The sequence below is a fragment of the Eumetopias jubatus genome, unplaced genomic scaffold (assembly GCF_037043125.1).
Source record: "Eumetopias jubatus isolate StellerSeaLion01/CBP00866 unplaced genomic scaffold, mEumJub1_p1.0 scaffold_8, whole genome shotgun sequence".
NCBI lineage: Eukaryota > Metazoa > Chordata > Mammalia > Carnivora > Otariidae > Eumetopias > Eumetopias jubatus.
The window spans coordinates 37406821-37425660 of record NW_028274814.1 but is presented as its reverse complement, the minus strand read 5'-3'; the positions used below and the strand labels follow the sequence as shown (position 1 = coordinate 37425660).

The following is an 18840-nucleotide window of genomic DNA, read 5'->3' as shown; positions in this document are numbered from 1 at the left end:
CTCAAATAAATAAAATCTTTTTTTAAAAAATAAATAAAAATTAACAACATATTTGAACATCTGTCCATGTTTCAATAAATAAATATCTGTAGTCTCCTGCTTTAGGACATTTAGCGTATTCAGCAGCCTTCTTTGGAATGGGCACATGACAGTCCTTCAGAGAGCTCGCAAATTCCTTAAACCTTTTCCTTTTCAGTTTCCAGTTTCATTTACTTTTCCAAAACCTTCTTCTGATTAGTTATAGCCTGATAGGTTTAGGAAAATACTATGTAATAGAACTTTGTGCAGTGATGAACATGTTCTGTATCTGCTCTGTCCGATATTGTAGTCACAAGTCACAGGAGATAGTTGAATACTTGAACTATGACTAGTGTGAATAAGAAACTGAATTTTTAACTTTATTTAATTTCTACTTAAACTTAAAAAACCTGCATGTGGCCAGTGACTAGTGCAATATTAGACACCCAGGTCTAGAAGTCAGGTTTTTATTTTCCGCTATAAGCCAGCCCCTGTGTTTACAATAATTTGTTCACAATACCCCAGGCTTGAAACATAGAAGTCATTCTTTTTTTTTAAGATTTTATTTATTTAAAGATAAATTTTATTTATTTATTTATTTATTTATTTATTTATTTATTTATTTATTTGACAGAGAGAGAGACAGCGAGAGAGGGAACACAAGCCGAGGGAATGGGAGAGGGAGAAGCAGGCTTCCTGCCGAGCAGGGAGCCCGATGCGGGACTTGATGCCAGGACCCTGAGATCATGACCTGAGCTGAAGGCAGATGCTTAACGACTGAGCCACCCAGGAACCCCTAGAAGTCATTCTTTCGCTCTTTTCTCTGCTTCCTGCCCTCTCTTTCTTTTTCTTTTTCTTTGTTTAGTAACCTCTACACCCAGCCTGGTGCTTGAACTCACAACCCCGAAATCAAGAGTCACATGCTCTACCGATTGAGCCAGCCAGGGGCCCCTTTTGCCCTCTTTCTTTGTCAGCTGTTACCAACTGTCCCAATTTTGTGACGATTCTCCCATTATCCTCCAGGTCCTGCCTCAAATTATTGCAAGTGTCTCCTAATTTTTCTCCTTCACTTTATGCCTTCCCCATTATGCATTTTGCATGCTACAAGCATATTGAGCTTCCTAACATTGCCTCTTACATTGGAAACCCACGGTTATTCCCTTCCCCTGAGGCTACTTTACAAAACTTTCATTGGTTTCTATGATCTGGTCATTGCATCTGATGTCTCTTACTGTTTTGTATTTTATTTTATTTTAATTTTTAGCTTTATTTTAATTTTTAGAGAGAGCTTGAGAGCCAAGGGGGAGGGGCAGAGGGAATCTTAAGCAGGGGGAAGAGAGAATCTTAAGCAGGCTCCACACCCAGAGGGCTCGATCTCACGACCCTGAGTTCATGACCTGAGCCGAAATCAAGAGTTGGACACTTAAAATGACTGAGCCATCCAGACATCCCTACTGTCTTGTATTTTATTTTATTTTATTTTATTTTATTATTATTTTTTTAAATTTAATTTTTAGAGAGAGCGAGAGCAGGAACACAAGCCGGGGGAGTGGGAGAGGGAGAAGCAGGCTTCCCGTGGAGCAGGGAGCCCGATGCAGGACTCGATCCCAGGACCCTGGGATCATGACCCGAGCCCAAGGCAGACGCTTAACCATCTGAGCCACCCAGGTGCCCCTGTCTTGTATTTTAAACAAACCATGCTTATTCCTCAAACTGTTGCTCTAGAATGGTAGACTCCTATGATAGCTATTACTAATGTTCACCCATATCTAATTCTTATCTCCTTACCAGGAGCATGGGAACATTGCATTTAGGCAGGGCCATGTGACTGGTCCTAGCCAATGAAATATGAGTGGTGTGATTTATGTCCCTTCTAGGCTGTGGCATTTAAGAAGAAAGACTAACTTCTTCTTAGTGGGAAAAATTAGGTTCTTACTGCTGTCTTTGCTGCTTTGCTATCCCATTTGTTATCTAAAATGTGATATAAAGCTTATTCTCATGCCATGTTATTATAAATAGGATCTGTGGTAGCATCCGTTGGTGTAATGTGGGTAGGGTTTGGTTTCAAGTTCATGAAGCAGTAAGCGTGAGAAGGAGAGGTTAAGGGAGGTGACCCAGTTCATGATGCAAGATTTTTGTCACATTGAATGTTTTTCATTTTTTCCTGAGTCATGTGCTGATTATAGACTTTTCCATAAATAGTTAACTCTACACTTTTCCAGAACCAGCCAGCTCTTCCAGACAGTGTTAGTTTGTGCTAAATATAGTCAACTCTTTTCTGGATTATATACTCTGACTAGTAGAAGTCTTGCTGAATTGCATATTTGATGTCAAATAATAACTTCTATTATACACAATTTTGCATTTATTAAGATAGAGCACCTTGTTGCTGAAGTAATTAATACGGTTTTTTTTTTTTAAGATTTTTTATTTATTTATTTGAGAGAGAGAGAATGAGAGATAGAGAGCACAAGTGGGAGGAGGGTCAGAGGGAGAAGCAGACTCCCCGCTGAGCAGGGAGCCCGATGTGGGACTCGATCCCGGGACTCCAGGATCATGACCCGAGCCGAAGGCAGTCGCTTAACCAACTGAGCCACCCAGGCGCCCCTTAATACGGATTTATTAATAAGACATTCCTTTTTTAAGTTAGAAAGGAGAGTAAGTTCATCTGTTAGTAAAATGACTATCAAATACATGTAGCTGTGCTACTGGTTTGTTATTCACTCAACCATTAAGCAGTCACTCCCCATGTTTCCCTCTTCCCTTCAGCCCCAGGCAACCACTATTCTACTTTCTTTTTTTTTTTTTTAAGATTTTATTTATTTATTTGACAGAGAGAGAGCACATGAGAGGGGAGAGGGTCAGAGGGAAAAGCAGACTCCCTGCTGAGCAGGGAGCCTGATGCAGGACTCAATCCCAGGACTCTAGGATCATGACCTGAGCCGAAGGCAGTCACTTAACCGACTGAGCCACCCAGGCGCCCCTTAGCATAATGTCTTTAGGGTTCCTCCATGCTATAGCATGTATCAGAATTTCATTCCTTTTTTTTTTAAGTAATCTCTGTGCCCAACATGGAGCTTAATCTCATGACCCTGAGATTCAGAGTCACATGCTCTACCGACTGAGCCAGCCAGGCCCCTCATTCCTTTTTTTAAGGCTGAATAATATTCTAATGTATGCATATCACACATTTTGCTTATCCATTCATCTGCTGATGGACATTTGGGTTATTTCTCCCTTTTGGCTATTGTGAATAATGCTGCTGTTAACATTGGTGTTACAAACATCTGTTTGAGTCTCTGCTTTCAGTTCTTGTGGGTATATCCTCAGGTGTAGATTTGCTGGATCACATGGTAATTCTATGTTTAATTTTTGGAAGAACTGCCTTACTTTTTTCCATAGTAGCTGCATCATTTTATATTCCCATCTGTAATACACAAGGGTTCCAATTTCTCTACATCCTCACCAATACTTGTTCTCTGTTTTATGGTTTTGTTTTATAATAGCCATCCTAATGGGTGTGAAGTGTGGTGTCTCATTGTGACAGCTCATTTCTTTTATTGCTGAATAATATTCCATTGTATGGATGTACCATAGTTTGTTTCTCCATTCACCTATTGAAGAACATCTTGATTGCTTCCATGTTTTGACAATTATGAATAAAGTTGTTTCAGACATTCATGTGCCAGTTTTTGTGTTGATAGAAGTTTTCGTCTCATTTGGGTAAATACCAAGGAGCATGATTGCTAGATCATATGGTAAAACTATCTTTAGTTGTAACAAACTACGAAGCTGTCTTCCACAGTGGTTGTATCATTTTGGGTTTCTACCAGCAATGTATGGGGGTTCCAGTTTCTCTCTATCTTTGCCAAACTTGCTATCATTGCTGTTTTTGATTATAGCTACTCTAGTGGGTGTGTGGTGGTATCTCACTATGGTTTTAATTTTCATTTCCCTAATGGCTAATGATGTTGAACATCTTTTCATGTGCTTATTGGTCATTGGTATATCTTTGGAGAAATGTCTGTTCTTACCGTTTGCCCCCTTTTTAAAAAAATTTTTTATTGTTATGTTAATCACCATACATTACATCATTAGTTCTTGATGTAGTGTTCCATGATTCATTGTTTGTGCATAACACCCAGTGCTCCACACAGACTGTGCCCTCTTTAATACCCATCACCAGGCTAACCCATCCCCCCACCCTCCTCCCCTCTAGAACCCTCAGTTTGTTTTTCAGAGTCCATCGTCTCTCATGGTTCATCTCCCCCTCCGACTACTCCCCTTCATTCTTCCCCTCCTGCTATCTTCTTCTTCTTCTTTTTTCTTAACATATGTTGCATTATTTGTTTCAGCAGTACAGATCTGTGATTCAACAGTTTTGCACAATTCACAGCGCTCACCATAGCACATACCCTACCCAATGTCTATCACCCAGCCACCCCATCCCTCCCACCCCCCACCACTCCAGCAACACTCAGTTTGTTTCCTGAGATTAACAATTCCTCATATCAGTGAGGTCATATGATACATGTCTTTCTCTGATTGACTTATTTCACTCAGCATAACACCCTCCAGTTCCATCCACGTCGTTGCAAATGGCAAGATCTCATTCCTTTTGATGGCTGCATAATATTCCATTGTGTATATATACCACATCTTCTTTATCTATTCATCTGTCGATGGACATCTTGGCTCTTTCCACGGTTTTTGTTTGCCCTTTTTTTGATTGGGTTGTCTTTCTGTTGTTGAGCTATAAGAATTCTTTATTTTTATATTTTTTAAAGATTTTATTTTTTTTATTTGACAGAGAGAGAGAGCACAAGCTGGGGGAGCAGGAGGGAGTGGGAGAATCAGGCTCCCTGCTGAGCAGGGAGCCGAACATCGGGCTCCATCCCAGAATTCTGGGATCGTGACCTGAGCTGAAGGCAGACGCTTCACTGACTGAGGCACCCAAGTGCCCTTAAGAATTCTTTATATATTTTAGATACCAGACCCTTATCAGATACATGATTTCAGATATTCTCTTCCATTTTGTTGTTTGTGTTGATAGTGTACTTTGATATATATTTTTAGTTTTTATGAAGTCCAGTTTGTGTTTTCTTTGATTTCTTACGATTTTGGTGTCATATCTAAGAAGCCATTACTTAATCCAGAGTCATGCACATTTTCACCTATGTTTCCTTTTAAGAGTTTTATAGTTTTAGCTTTTAAATTTAGATCTTTGTTAGGGGTGCCTGGCTGGCTTGGTTGGTGGAGTGTGCAACTCTTGATCTCAGTGTTGTGGGTTCAAGTCCTGGGTTGGGTGTAGAGATTACTTAAAAAAAAAATCTTTAACAAATTTTAGATCTTTGATCCACTTTGAACTAATTTTTGTATATGCTGTGAAGTAGGCATGTAGATTCATTATTTTGCATGGGAATATGCAGTTCTCCCAGCAGCATTTGTTGAAAAGTTTCTTCATTCCCCTGTTGAATGGTCTTGGTTCCTTTCTCAAAAATCAATTGACCTTAGGGGCACCTGGGTGGCTCAGTTGGTTAAGCAACTGCCTTCGGCTCAGGTCATGATCCTGGAGTCCCAGGATTGAGTCCCACATTGTGCTCCCTGCTCAGCAGGGAGTCTGCTTCTCCCTCTGACTCTCACCCCTTTCATGCTCGCTCTCTCTCAAATAAATAAATAAAATCTTTTAAAAAAATCAGTTAACCTTAAATATATGGATTTATTTCTGGCCTCTCAGTTAGATTCCATTGGTTTATCGGTCTGTCTTTATTCCATAACCATACTGTCATATTACAGCTTTGTAGTAAGTTTTGAAATTATAAAGCTTGAGTCCTACTTTGTTCTTTTTCAAAGTCACTTTGACTATTTTGTGTCTTTTGCAATTCTATATGAATTTTAGGATTGTTTTATCCATTTGTGGAAAAAAGGCAGTTGGAATTTTTTTTTAAGATATAATTTTTAAGTAATCTCTCCAACCAAAGTGGGATTCAAACTTAAAACCCTAAGATCAAGAGTCGTTTGTATGCTCCATGGCCTGAGACAGCCAGGCGCCCTGCAGTTGGAATTTTGATAAGGGACTGCATTGAATCTCTAGGTCAATTTGGAGGGTATTGCCATTTCAAATCAACTTTTTAAGACAGATTCTTATAACCCCATCCCAGATTTTGATTCAGAGTTCATTATTTCTGGAGATGTGTACTGTTTCATTCTTTTCTCAGCTTTTCTATCAGGAACAGATATTTGATCCTGAAATGAGACTTTGAGTGGGTGTGTGATGAAATTTCCCTGCATTCTTTTTTTTTCTTTAAATTTTTTTATTGTTATGTTAATCACCATACATTACATCATTAGTTTTTGATGTTCCCTGCATTCTTTTCCTTCAAATCTGTCCTCTCTCAAATCTGTCTCCCCATGTGCAGGATACCTGGGGTGTGGGAACACTGGAACCTATTTTTTAAACATTCATAACTGAAGTATTTTTATGTACAATGAGTTAGCATGAAGATACGTATGTTGGATTTCTGCAGTTAAGGTAGCTCTCTTGGATGACCCATTCAAGGAAATTCACTTAATCCAGCTTAATGAAGCCTCTATTCTTTGAGTACTGACGGAAGCACTGGGGCACATATTGAGGCCAGATTTCCGGATCAGACCGTGCAGGTTTGAGCAGATGTGGCAAGAATGAGAATCCTGGCTGAATTTTCTGGGATGGCTCCAATAGAGCTTCTGGTGTCCCATCTTGCTCTCTCAGATTCAATGAGGCAAAAGGCTACTTTGTACTTTTTAAAAATCTGTCTACTATGGTATCATTTGGGGTATTTGTTTTTGCTATTGAGTAAATAAATTGAACGATGTCTGTATGTTTAGTAGATGTTTTTAATTTGATTTTAACTATTTGGGTGTTTTTTTTTAAGATTTTATTTATGTATTTGAGAGAGAGGGGGAGAGAGAGAGAGAGAGAGAGAGAGAGAGCGAGCATGAATGGGGGGAGGGGCAGAAGGAGAAGTGGACTCCCCACGAAGCAGTGAGCCTGTTGCCAGGCTAGATCCCAGGATCCTGAGATCATGACCTGAGCAGAAGGCAAATGCTTAACTGACTGAGCCACTCAGGTGCCCCTTGTTTGGGTTTTCTAAAGCAGTGTTTGTCAAGACTAACTGCCTGAATGCTTATTTAAAAAAAGATCATGGGGGGCCACTTGGGTAGCTCAGTCGGTTGGGCGTCTGCCTTCCCTTCAGGTCATGATCCTGGGGTGCTGGGATCCAGCCCCACATCGGGCTCCCTGCTTGGCAGGGAGTCTGCTTCTCTCTCTCCCTCCACCCCTCCCCATGCTCATGCTCTCTCCCTCACTTGCTCTCTCTCTCAAATAAATAAAATCTTAAAAAAAAAAAAAAATCATGGGTGCTCCTGGCTGGCTCAGTCGGTAGAGCATGTGACTCCATCTTCTGGTTGTAAGTTCCTGCCCCACGGTTGGGTGTAGAGATTACTTAAAAAAAAAAAAAAATCCTAAAAAAAATCATGGAGCCCTACCCCAGACCTATTAAACCAGATGCTCCATGATAGGGTTTGGGAATCTGTATTTTTAATATATTTGCTCAGTAATTTTATTGTGCGTTCAGTTTGGAGACCCATAGATTTAGAAGGTATTTTGCTCTGCCCATACAACTATTCTAAACTTGTTGATCTGATATTCACTTTGAAAGCCCTGAGTGTATTTCAGGCTGGAATATGATGATTGCTGACTCACTTGACTCTTGGTTTTACACTGAAGTGGGTGGGATTTGGTGTGCTAAAGTCTGTTTGTCTTTGAAACATTTTTCTCTGGGTTTATAGTGGAGGATTTATGCTGCATTGGTGCTACTGCATAGCTCTTTGCTTTTGAAAGTCTGGGTTGGGGTGGTGATTAAATGAAAATCACTGAATCTGTCTATGTCATTGGTTTGCTAAATAAATAGCCTTTTGTGTCCTGACAGCAGTAGACTTTTTCTGGTTTAGGTTTTCCACATGGCTTATTATCAAGTATGACAACTTGTCGTGTGTAATCAGCATCACATTAGTCTCATGAGAATAGACACTCCTTTAATCAGCTGCTTTTCTTTAATCTGGCGGGTGAGGCATATGGTAACCAAGACATTATTGTCATTTACTTTGTGGCATGGTGGTAGTATTGGTGGTGGTGTGATTGGGTGTGTGGGTGTGTATATGTTTTAGGTATGTAGATTTTCCAAAAAGAGACAGATGGCAGATAAAACATTCATGTAATCCTTATTTTTCACTGTACATCAAAAATTATGTTTTTTTTAAGAGATTATTTATTTATTTGACAGACAAAGCAAGAGAGGAAACATAAGTGGGGGAAGTGGGAGAGGGAGAAGCAGGCTCCTTGCTGAGCAGGGAGCCCGATGCGGGGCTCGATCCCAGGACCCTGGGATCATGACCTGAGCCGAAGGCAGATGCTTAACGACTGAGCCACCCAGGTGCCCCAATATTATCATGTTTTTAAAAATTCACTAATAATTTTACTTTTCAGAACATCTAAGATTCTTGGGGCGCCTGGGTGGCTCAGTCGTTAAGCATCTGCCTTCAGCTCAGGTCATGATCTCAGGGTCCTGGGATCGAGGCCCACATCGGGCTCCCTGCTCAGCCGGGAGCCTGCATCTCCCTCTCCCACTCCCCTCTGCTTGTGTTCCCTCTCTCACTGTGTCTCTCTATGTCAAATAAATAAATAAAATCTTTAAAAAAAAAAAAAGAACATCTAAGATTCTTAAGTAATCTCTGTACCCAACATGGGGCTCACATTCACAACCTCAAGATCAAGAGTCATGCTCTATGGACTGAGCTAGCCAGGTGTCCCCAGAAGATCTACTTTCTAATCTTGTTTTTATATGATTTATTTGAGCCTGGGTGAATCATTTCCACTTCTGTAAGTCCCAAATTCTTCATATAATGAGGAGGATGGACTAGATGGCCTTTATATTACAGATCCTCCCAAATCTAAAATTCAGTGATTCACGCATTGACTAAAACTCCCATAAGCATGGAGATAATAGTTGAGGTCTTATTCTTTCCATTCCTCTTTTATAATATTCTCTGTCACAATTCCATCACCATAAATAGTCTAGTTAGTGTTCTATGTATGTGGTTGGTCTATACTCTTATTGTCTTATGTAAAATGACTTCTTATTTTTTGTCATTTGAGCTAGCCTCAAAATTACTGATAACTTTTTTTTTAAAGGTTGTTTTTTTTTATTTATTCATTCAAGACACAGAGATAGAGAGAGAGAGAGAATATGAGCAGGGGGAGAAGCAGAGGGAGGGAGAGAAGCAGGCCCCCTGCCAAGCAGGGAGCCCAATGCGGGGCTTGATGCGGGGCTTGATGTGGGGCTTGATCCCAGGACCCTGGGATCATGACACAAGCTGAATGCAGACGCTTAACCATCTGAGCCACCTAGGCGCCCCTGACAACTTTTTTTCAAATTCCTGTAATTTATAAGTAACTTTAATTTTATTGTTTTTTTCTTTATTTTTTTGTTTTTTTCCCCTTAAGTGTCCTCTCTCCTCAGCAATGTTGTCATTTATACATGTATATCTACACATTGTAGTCATTTGAGTCTTCATCATAGTGACAGTGATAGCCATCACTATCAAGTTTTTGAGTACTTTTTTAGTCTATACTTGACACAAGTCTAGGACAAAGGGAGTATCTCAGATAGCTTATAATGTGGTCAGAATGATAATAAACTATAAAATCATTGAACAGCATAAGACAGGATATACTTCAGTGTTACACTATGTGGCACAGAAGGAAAATATGAATGTTCAAACAGCAGTGTTATGGTAGTAGTTGTGAAGAAGATACTGTGGAGTAGTAGAGAGACTTAAATTGGTCCTTGAAGGGGTAGACAGAATTTGACTAATCAGGAAGAGGAAGGGCAGTCCAGGTTAGATAAAAATGTAGTTATAATATGTTCTTTTTATTAGTGAAGAAGTTGGCAGTGAGTTCATACTGGGCAGGAATTTGAATGAATTTTTAAAAAATTCCTTGCCACATATAATTTAATGTGGCTTGTAATAGCACATAATGGAAAAATCTAAATGAATTAATTAAATAAAAATAATCTAATAAATAAGATCAGAGTAGGAAAACTATACATTTCCTTAGTGGGAATAATAGAACACAGATGCGTAGTCTCTAAGGTCCCATACGGTAATACTAGCATTGAGCAGTGTATTTGGTTCTGAGGCAAAAGCCAAAAACAAGTGAAAGTATACTTAGTTCCAGATTTCTTTTTCCATAACTAGAAGCTATACTATTTTCTTTTAAGTGGAACATTATTCTTTAAAATATATATATTTTTTCACTTAGAGCTTTATTATGTAGGGCACAGAAAAATGTAGAAGATGTTGTGAATATCAAACATGATCAAAACACTGTCTCTTAATGTGATTCTGGATAAAAGCTAAGGAAATGACACCAAAGTGCAGCCCCGTTAAAACAACTAGTTAACACTATTTGGGGGCCTAGATTATACGTATGTACTTCTCTGATGGTCCAGCTTACTATGAGGATAAAATCTGGAATGCAGAGGAACGGAGGGATTACCTCTCATGTCAGACTGAAAAACAGATTCGGGGCACCTGGGTGGCTGAGGCAGTTTGAATGGCTGACTCTTCATTTTGGCTCAGGTTGTGAGATCAAGCCCTGGGTGGGGCTCTGTGCTCAGTGGGGAGTCTGCTTGAGATTCTCTCTCTACCTCTGCCCCTCCCCCGTCAAATAAATAAATCTTTATGAGAAGAAAAGATTTAGCAGGTTGTATTCTCTAGCAAGAATCTGAAACGTTTAGGTGCTTTACATTTCCGAATAAGGGCAAGTCAAGAACAAACATATGGAACTTAAAAGGCTAACCAAAATTTTCAGCATATAGAAGTATGATTGAAGGAGTATCATCAGGTAAAAGAAGGATTTCTTCTTTTTTTTTAAGATTTTTTTTTTTTTAAATTTATTTGACAGAGAGAGACACAGCGAGAGAGGGAACACAAGCAGGGGGTGTGGGAGAGGGAGAAGCAGGCTTCACGCGGATCAGGGAGCCCGACGTGGGGCTCGATCCCAGGACCCTGGAATCACGACCCGAGCCGAAGGCAGCCACTCAATGACTGAGCCACCCAGGATTTAAGAGATTTAAGAGAAGGATTTCTCTTAAAAACACTTTCATTCACTATAATTCATGATGGTGATTGATCAAAATTCTTATGTTGTTGGATGTAAGAGATTATTTGAGCCTGGGGGCGCCTGGGTGGCCCAGTTGTTAAGCATCTGCCTTCGGCTCAGGTCATGGTCCCAGGGTCCTGGGATCGAGCCCTGCATTGGGCTCCCTGCTTTGTGGGAAGCCTGTTTCTCCCTCTCCCACTCCCCCTGCTTGTGTTCCCTCTCTTGCTCTGTCTCTCTCTGTCAAATAAATAAATAAAATCATTAAAAAAAAAAAAAGATTATTTGAGCCTGGAGAAAGTTTGAAGGCAAGTCTTTTAGAGACCAGTCACACCTGGAAACAGAAAACCATGGAACTTCTTGTAGTCAGGAAGGTAGCTTCTTAGTAAAACTTCCCAGATGAATTTATTGTGAAATGTGCCCTCACATTTTAAAAACTTAACTTTCCTTCTGAATTTTTTTTAAAGATTTTATTTATTTATTTATGAGAGACAGAGAGAGAGAGAGAGAGGCAGAGGGAGAAGCAGGCTCCCAAGGAGCAGGGAGCCTGATGCGGGACTCGATCCCAGGACTCTGGGATCATGACCTGAGCTGAAGGCAGACGCGTAACCATCCTCCTTCTGAATTTTTGAATGTAAAAATTTTTTTTAAAATATTTTATTTATTTATTTGACAGAGAGAGGCACAGCGAGAGAGGGAACGCAAGCAAGCAGGGGTAGTGGGAGAGGGAGAAGCAGGCTTCCCTGCCAAGCAGGGAGCCCGATGCGGGGCTTGATCCCAGGACCCTGAGATCATGACCTGAGCCAAAGGCAGACGCTTAACGACTGAGCCACCCAGGCATCCCTGAATTTTTGAATGTAAATTAACTAAACTCTGTTGGATATGTGCTCAGGGGAAAAAAAGATTAGTTTTAGATCAACTGATATTAAGCCATATACAATATAATATAATAACTCTATTTCATATTACTTGGCATTATGTAGACTGTCAGAAGGTTGGTCCTGCCAATCCAAACTCATAGTACTGAAAACACATTCTGTATAAGCATCATTGATTAGAAATCTATGATGAACTGATCCTGTTTACAGAGACAAGATTTGGGGAAAGATCACTATCAAATAGTAACATTTTAGGGAATCCAAAGGATTGGTGAGTGGGAGCTACTATCTGTTGAGCTGTTTACTACCTAAAATGTAATGGGACTTATCTCATTAGCCTTGACAACATCTTTTTGAGGTAGGTTTTATTTTCCCATTTTACATAAGAGGAAAGGCTCAAGATTATTTTCCTAAGGTCACATGTAGTGATGATCTGGAATGCTTGACTCCAAAGCTTATCTTCCACTTTATTGATCTGCCTTCTAGGAAGCCAGAAGGGAGAGAGAGAATTTCATTGAAAGAGATAAGATTGACCTTAAATTAATTTCCCAGTCTGTGTTTGCCTTGTTTTAATAATGTCACAATATATTCTGGGTGTCACTTTACCTAGTATAGTTACATTAATCAATGCTATTGCAGAGCCATCTAAAAGTTTACAAATTATTTCTAAAAGGAAAACCTATTAGGGGCACCTGGGTGATGCAGTTGGTTGAGTACATGACTCTTGACTTTGGATCAGGTCATGATCTCAGGGTTGTGGGATCGAGCCCTGTGTTGGACTCTGCACTCAGCTCAGTCTGCGTGTTCTTCTCCCTCTGTTCCTCCCCTTGCTCACGCTGTCTCTCTCTTTCTCTCAAATAAATAAAATTTATTTATAAATTTTATAATAAAGCTCTCTGGATGATATTTACGCCTTCCCAAGTTTGACAAGCATGTCTTTTTTTTTTTTTAAGATTTTATTTATTTATTTGACAGAGACATAGCGAGAGAGGGAACACAAGCAGGGGGAGTGGGAGAGGGAGAAGCAGGTTTCCCGCCAAGCAGGGAGCCCGATGCGGGGCTCAGTCCCAGGAGCCTGGGATCATGACCTGAGCCGAAGGCAGAGGCTTAACGACTGAGCCACCCAGGCGCCCATAAATAAATAAAATCTTAAAAAAAAAAGAAAACCTATTATAATTACAAACAGTACTTAAGATTTATTAAAAGTCTATCTCTAAGCAAAATAAACCAGTCTCCAAAGACAAATACTGTATGATTTCACTTATATAAAGTACTTAGTGTAGTCAAATTGGAGAGACAGAAAGTAGAATGGAGGTTGCCAGGAGCTGGGGTTGGGGGGAAGGGAAGGAATGGGGAGTTATTGTTTAGTGGGTGTAGAGTTTCGGTTTTTCAGGACATAGAAAGTTCTTGGGACACCTGGGTGGCTCAGTCGGTTAAGTGTCCGACTCTTGATTTCGGCTCAGGTCATGATCTTAGGGTCCTGGGATTGAGCCCTGTGTCAGGCTCAGTGTTTAGTGGGGAGTCTGCCTGAGAATTCTATCCCTCTCCCTCTGCTCCTACCCCTGAGCTTGTTCCTTCCCTCCTTCCTTCTCTCTCTCTAAAATAAATAATTATAAAAAATAAATCCTTAAAAAAAAGGTGTTGAAAGTTCTAGAGATGAATGGTGGTGATGGTAGTACATTATGAATGTAAGTAATACAGCTGAACTACACTTTTGAAAATAGTTAAGATGGAAAATTTATGTTACATGTATTTTACCACAATTAAAAAAATTAGGGGGGAGCCTGTCTTTAAAGATGGACTTTTATGCTTAGGACAATTTATGAAGATTACGTTTTTCCTAGGATGTGTTGTCTTCACATTTTGCATAATAGATTGTGTTTGTTTTATATAATGTTTTAAAATTTTTATGTACATAATTTCATGTAAGGTATTGATGTAGGCAGAAATGATAAGTGAAATGTCATTAAGCAAATATATTAATCATGACATTGAAGAGATCCTTTGTGTTATACTTCAACTAGAAATACCTAAGGAACTTTATTTTTTTTTGACAAAAAAATTATTTTTAAGTTTTATTTTGGCTAGTCCCAGCTTAGAAGGAAAGTGTTTTATGTTACCTAAATGAAAATTATTTTTTCAACTTTAAATTTGAAAACTAATAAAAAATCTGTGAAATGTTGAAACAGTCAACCTTTTGTTTTTGAAAGGTATTTTTAAAGACATAAGGATGCTATAATAATCAACTTTCTTGGTCTAGGGGCACCTGGCTGTTTCGGTAGAACATGGGACTCGATCTTGGGGTTATGAATTTGAGCCCCATGGTGGTTGTAGAGATTATTTAAAAATAAAATCTTAAAATAATCAAGTTGCTTGGTCTAAATTAATACACTCATCCTTTAATTCAGCTTTTATTTGTTTGCAAAATATCAAAACATACAAATGACAAATCCATCTCTTTCTAAAACTTAGTGGTAGAAAACAGTGATATAAACAATTGAAAAAGCACTGGAAATGTGTCTGTCAGTATATTCTGAATGTGAGAGGTGTGGGTTGTCATATTTGTATTCAGTATTTTAGATGAAATGTTGAGGCAGGAGAAATTAGTAGATTTTATTTTATTTATTTATTTATTTGTTTTAAAGATTTTATTTATTTGACAGAGAGAGACACAGCAAGAGAGGGAACACAAGCAGGGAGAGTGGGAGAGGGAGAAGCAGGCTTCCTGCCGAGCAGAGAGCCTGATGTGGGGCTCGATCCCCAGGACCCTGGGACCATGACCTGAGCCGAAGACAGACGCTTAACGACTGAGCCACCCAGGCACCCCGAAATTAGTAGATTTTAAAGCATCTTGTCTCATTTTCTCCTTCAATGCTCTTCCCCTTTGTTCTCCATTCTGTGCCCCAGACCAAGACCTTCCTTTCCTTTTACTACATGATAATAGCTGTGACCAGTATTTTTGGTATACCCATAGTTCTCTTAAGTTGGAGGATATAAATCTTTTGAGGATAATAGGCCTTCTCTTGAGCTGCAGTTTGCATGAAGATGTGAAGATAAGGGACCATGAATATCAATTTTTGAAGACATTTATTACTTACCGAGACAACTTTTCAGGTTTCTTTTTCTATTATCATGTCAAAAATGTTTCTGAGATATTTCCATCCTGACTTCCCACCTAGAAGATGAGGAGGACACAGCCTGGATTAATGATCTTTTTTTAAAGATTTTATTTATTTATTTGAGAGAGAGCGAGAGCATGCACAAGTGGAGGGGAGGGGCAGAGGGAGACGGAGAAGCAGAACTCGGGGCTCAATACCAGGACCCTGGGACCATGACCTGAGCCAAAGGCAGACACCCAACCAACTGAGCCACCCAGGCGCCCCTGGATTAATGATTTTATATTCAGACTGATCTGAGTTTGATTCACAGCTCCTCCATTGTGGTGGTCTAACCTACCCAAGACATCCTCATCTTTAAGTATCTCTGAGCCCAGTAGCCTTGATAATGAGTTTTGATTTGTATTTTCTGACTTAAATAGTTAAAATACTACCCATATTCTAATGGCTTCTCTCTCTCTCATAGCTTCACAACCTCTGGATCAAGAAGTTTTATTAAAAGTTAAAACTGAAATTGAAGAAGAGCTAGAATCCCTGGACAAAGAAATTTCTGAAGGTCTGTTTATTCTTATTTTCCTAGTTACTTAGTAGACTCAGTTTGGTGTGGTTTACTGTTGCTTTGAAATTTTACAGTAGAACATTCTCAACATTACACAGATTCATTGGTATAGGATTATAAAGGTGAAACTAGAAGGGATCCTTTTTCTTTCCTAGGGGATAGGTTTATAAATGTTTCCAAACCATACCTGACAGCCTTTTCCTGGTGTTAAGTAATATACTAAACAGTCATGTTAAGGTACTTTCCATTTAATGTCATTTGATTTGTATTGGTGTTTTTTTAATTAATAACAACCTTAGAGGGGAAATTGTAAGTAAGTTGCTTCCATTTTTGCATGGATGTATGCTATAGATAGTTGTAAGAGTAATATACATGTAATTTTGTGGGGGGTGGGTGCTAGCTGCTTGCTTTACTGGGATTCTATGCCCTGTATCCCACTGAACAACAATGATTCTGCCTTTTCTTCCCCCAGTTAGAGCATGGCAGTATAACACGGAGTAAGGAAGCAGATGAGAAGTTGGTATTTGGAGCTGAGGAGAGAGAAGCTGTGGTTGCTTCTTTCATGTGCAACATTTTATACTCGTATCACCTTCATAGTTTAAACTTTATCCATGGGGTGCCTGGGTGGCTCAGTTGGTTAAGGGTCTGTCTTCAGCTTGGGTCATGGTCTCTGAGTCCTGGGATCAAGCCCCGTATCGGGCTTCCTGCTAGGAGGGGAGTCTGCTTCTCTCTCTCTCCCTCTGCCTCTCCCCACTGCTTGTTTTCTCTCTCTCTCTCTCAAATAATAAAATCTTTTAAAAATAAAAAAATTTATCCATATGCAGGAATATTGAGTTTGAAGGTTCATTTTAAAAAGGGAATGAGATATCAGGAGCAAAATGGCAGAGGAGTAGGAGACCTAAATTTCATGGTCCCAGGAATTCAGCTGGATAGGGATCAAACCATTCTGAACACCTACTAACTCAACAGGGGATCGAAGAAAAGAATAGCAGCAACTCTCTGAGCAGAAAAGCGACCACTTTCTGGAAGGTAGGATGTGCGGAGAAGTGAATCCAAGGCAATATTTGGGAAGATAGATGGCGGGGGAGGGGGCCTCCGTCAGCCGCTACCGGCACGTGATAGAGCCGCGGAGCTTTTAGAAGTCGCTCCAGTGGCTAAGCGGGGGGTGGAACCCTCGCTGGGACAGTGTGGTCTCAGGACCCTCAGGGCCACAGAAAGACCGGGGGTGCCTGAGTGCGCCAGAGCTCCCAGGAATCGGAGCAGGGAAGCTGGCTGCGGAGACGGAGCTGAGGAGCGGGCTCTCAGCTTGGGGTTGCCATAAACTGTGATCCGCGGCACAGTCGGTCCACTGCTCCTCCAGCAGGGACCCAACAAGTGGCAGAGCCGGGGAGACTCCCCTTCCTCCCCTGGGAGGAACAGCAAGGGAGTGCACCCTAGGGATCTGCTGGGTTTGGAGACTCCACACAGAGTTGGGTGCCAGAGATAGAAACGCTCGGTCACAGGCGGGTGAGCACGGAGTGCGGCCCGAGACCCGGGAGACAGGAGTGATTGACTGTTTTTCTCTGGGCACTCACTGAGGAGTGGGGCCCAAGTTCTCGGCCCCTCAGGGTGGAGATCGGGAGGCCGCCATTTTCACTCTCATCCTCCAAAGCTGCCCGGAAAGCTTGCAGGGAACAAAAGCTCCCGAGAGCAAACCCGAGCAGATTACTTACCCTGGACCAGGCAGGGCGGCGCAATTCTGCCTCCGGCAAAGACATTTGGGAACCATGGCAACAGGCCCCTCCCCGAGAAGATCAGCAAGGACAGCCAGCCAAGACCAAGTTTACAGATCAATGAGAATGGCAGAATGCCAGTGCTAGGGGAATACCGCACATAGACTCCATGGCTTTTTTCCCCCTGATTCTTTAGTCTTTCAAAGTTAATTTTTTTAAATTTCTTTTTTTTTTGAATTTTTCTTTTTCCCTTTTTCAACCAATATCTTATCAATCCCTTTTTTTAAAAATCATTTTTATTTTTCATTTTTAGAGTCATATTCTATCCCTTCATAGTAGTTAACCTTATTTTTGGTATATATATAAGTTTTACTCTCTCTAAAATTTTGGGATAGAGTTTCTTCTTTTTTTTTTTTAAGTTATATTGAGTTTTTATTGGTGATTCTAAGTATATGTGTTTATAACAGTTAAAGTGTGATAGGTGAATTCAACATATTAAAGGAGTTCTAGAGTATCTGTTCAGAAAAGAGTATATATTATACAAACTATTCAAGTCATACAAAACCATTTTTTCAGTGTCTTTTTAACTAAGAAGAATCCTATTCAGCACGCTTCTTCTCCTGAGGTGGTTCATACTGAGCAAGCTTTGTTCTCAGTTTTTTATTTTCTTCTACAATAGCTTCATATTTCTCTTTCATTTCTGCCAATTCTAGGCGAAGCAGCTCTATTTCTGGATTTTCTGGGGTAGCAGCTCCTAAGTGATGCTTTAAAAAACCTTGGTCAGCGTGTCCAGCACCCCCGACTTCTCCAAGTACCTCCAGAACTGCTCGTGCTTCCAGTCGGCGGGTTTGTAATGGGCCATAAGTGACAGCGGCAGCGGCAGCGGCATAGCTGGCGCCTGAGACTGTGGCTGGTGGGCTCTGGGATACAGTTTCTTCTAACAGAGCAAAATATACCCTAAATCTCTAGTGTATGGCTTTGTTCTAGTCTCCTGCCTGATCACATTCTCTCCCTTTTTTTTTTTAATTCCTCTTCTTTCTTTTTTCAACCAACTTCTTATCAATTCCTTTTATAAAGTCTTTTATAATTTTCATCTTTTTTTTTTTAATCTTTTTTAATTGACAGACAGACACAGTGAGAGAGGGAACACAAGCAGGGGAAGTGGGAGAGGAAGAAGCAGGCTTCCTGCAGAGCAGGGAGCCCGATGCGGGGCTCAGTTCCAGGACCCTGGGATCATGGCCTGAGCCGAAGGCAGACACTGAACTGACTGAGCCACCCAGGAGCCCCTATAATTTTCATCTTTACAGTCATATTCCATCCCTTCATCGTATTTACGTTTATTTTTGTACATATA

General features: G+C 40.3%; 1 protein-coding gene and 2 pseudogenes across 1 annotated transcript in view; 1 reads left to right on the top strand and 2 right to left on the bottom strand.

Moving 5' to 3' along the window:
- Nucleotides 1-18840, top strand: part of BCL2L13 (BCL2 like 13) — a 90922-nt gene that overhangs the window by 24609 nt on the left and 47473 nt on the right. The window contains exon 3 of the mRNA XM_028120992.2: nucleotides 15682-15771. Within this exon, the coding sequence (XP_027976793.1) occupies nucleotides 15682-15771 (90 nt within the window). The remainder of the gene's footprint in view (nucleotides 1-15681; nucleotides 15772-18840) is intronic.
- LOC114222488 (small ribosomal subunit protein uS14 pseudogene) lies at nucleotides 6587-6756 on the bottom strand (annotated as a pseudogene).
- On the bottom strand, nucleotides 18046-18363 carry LOC114222486 (c-Myc-binding protein pseudogene; annotated as a pseudogene).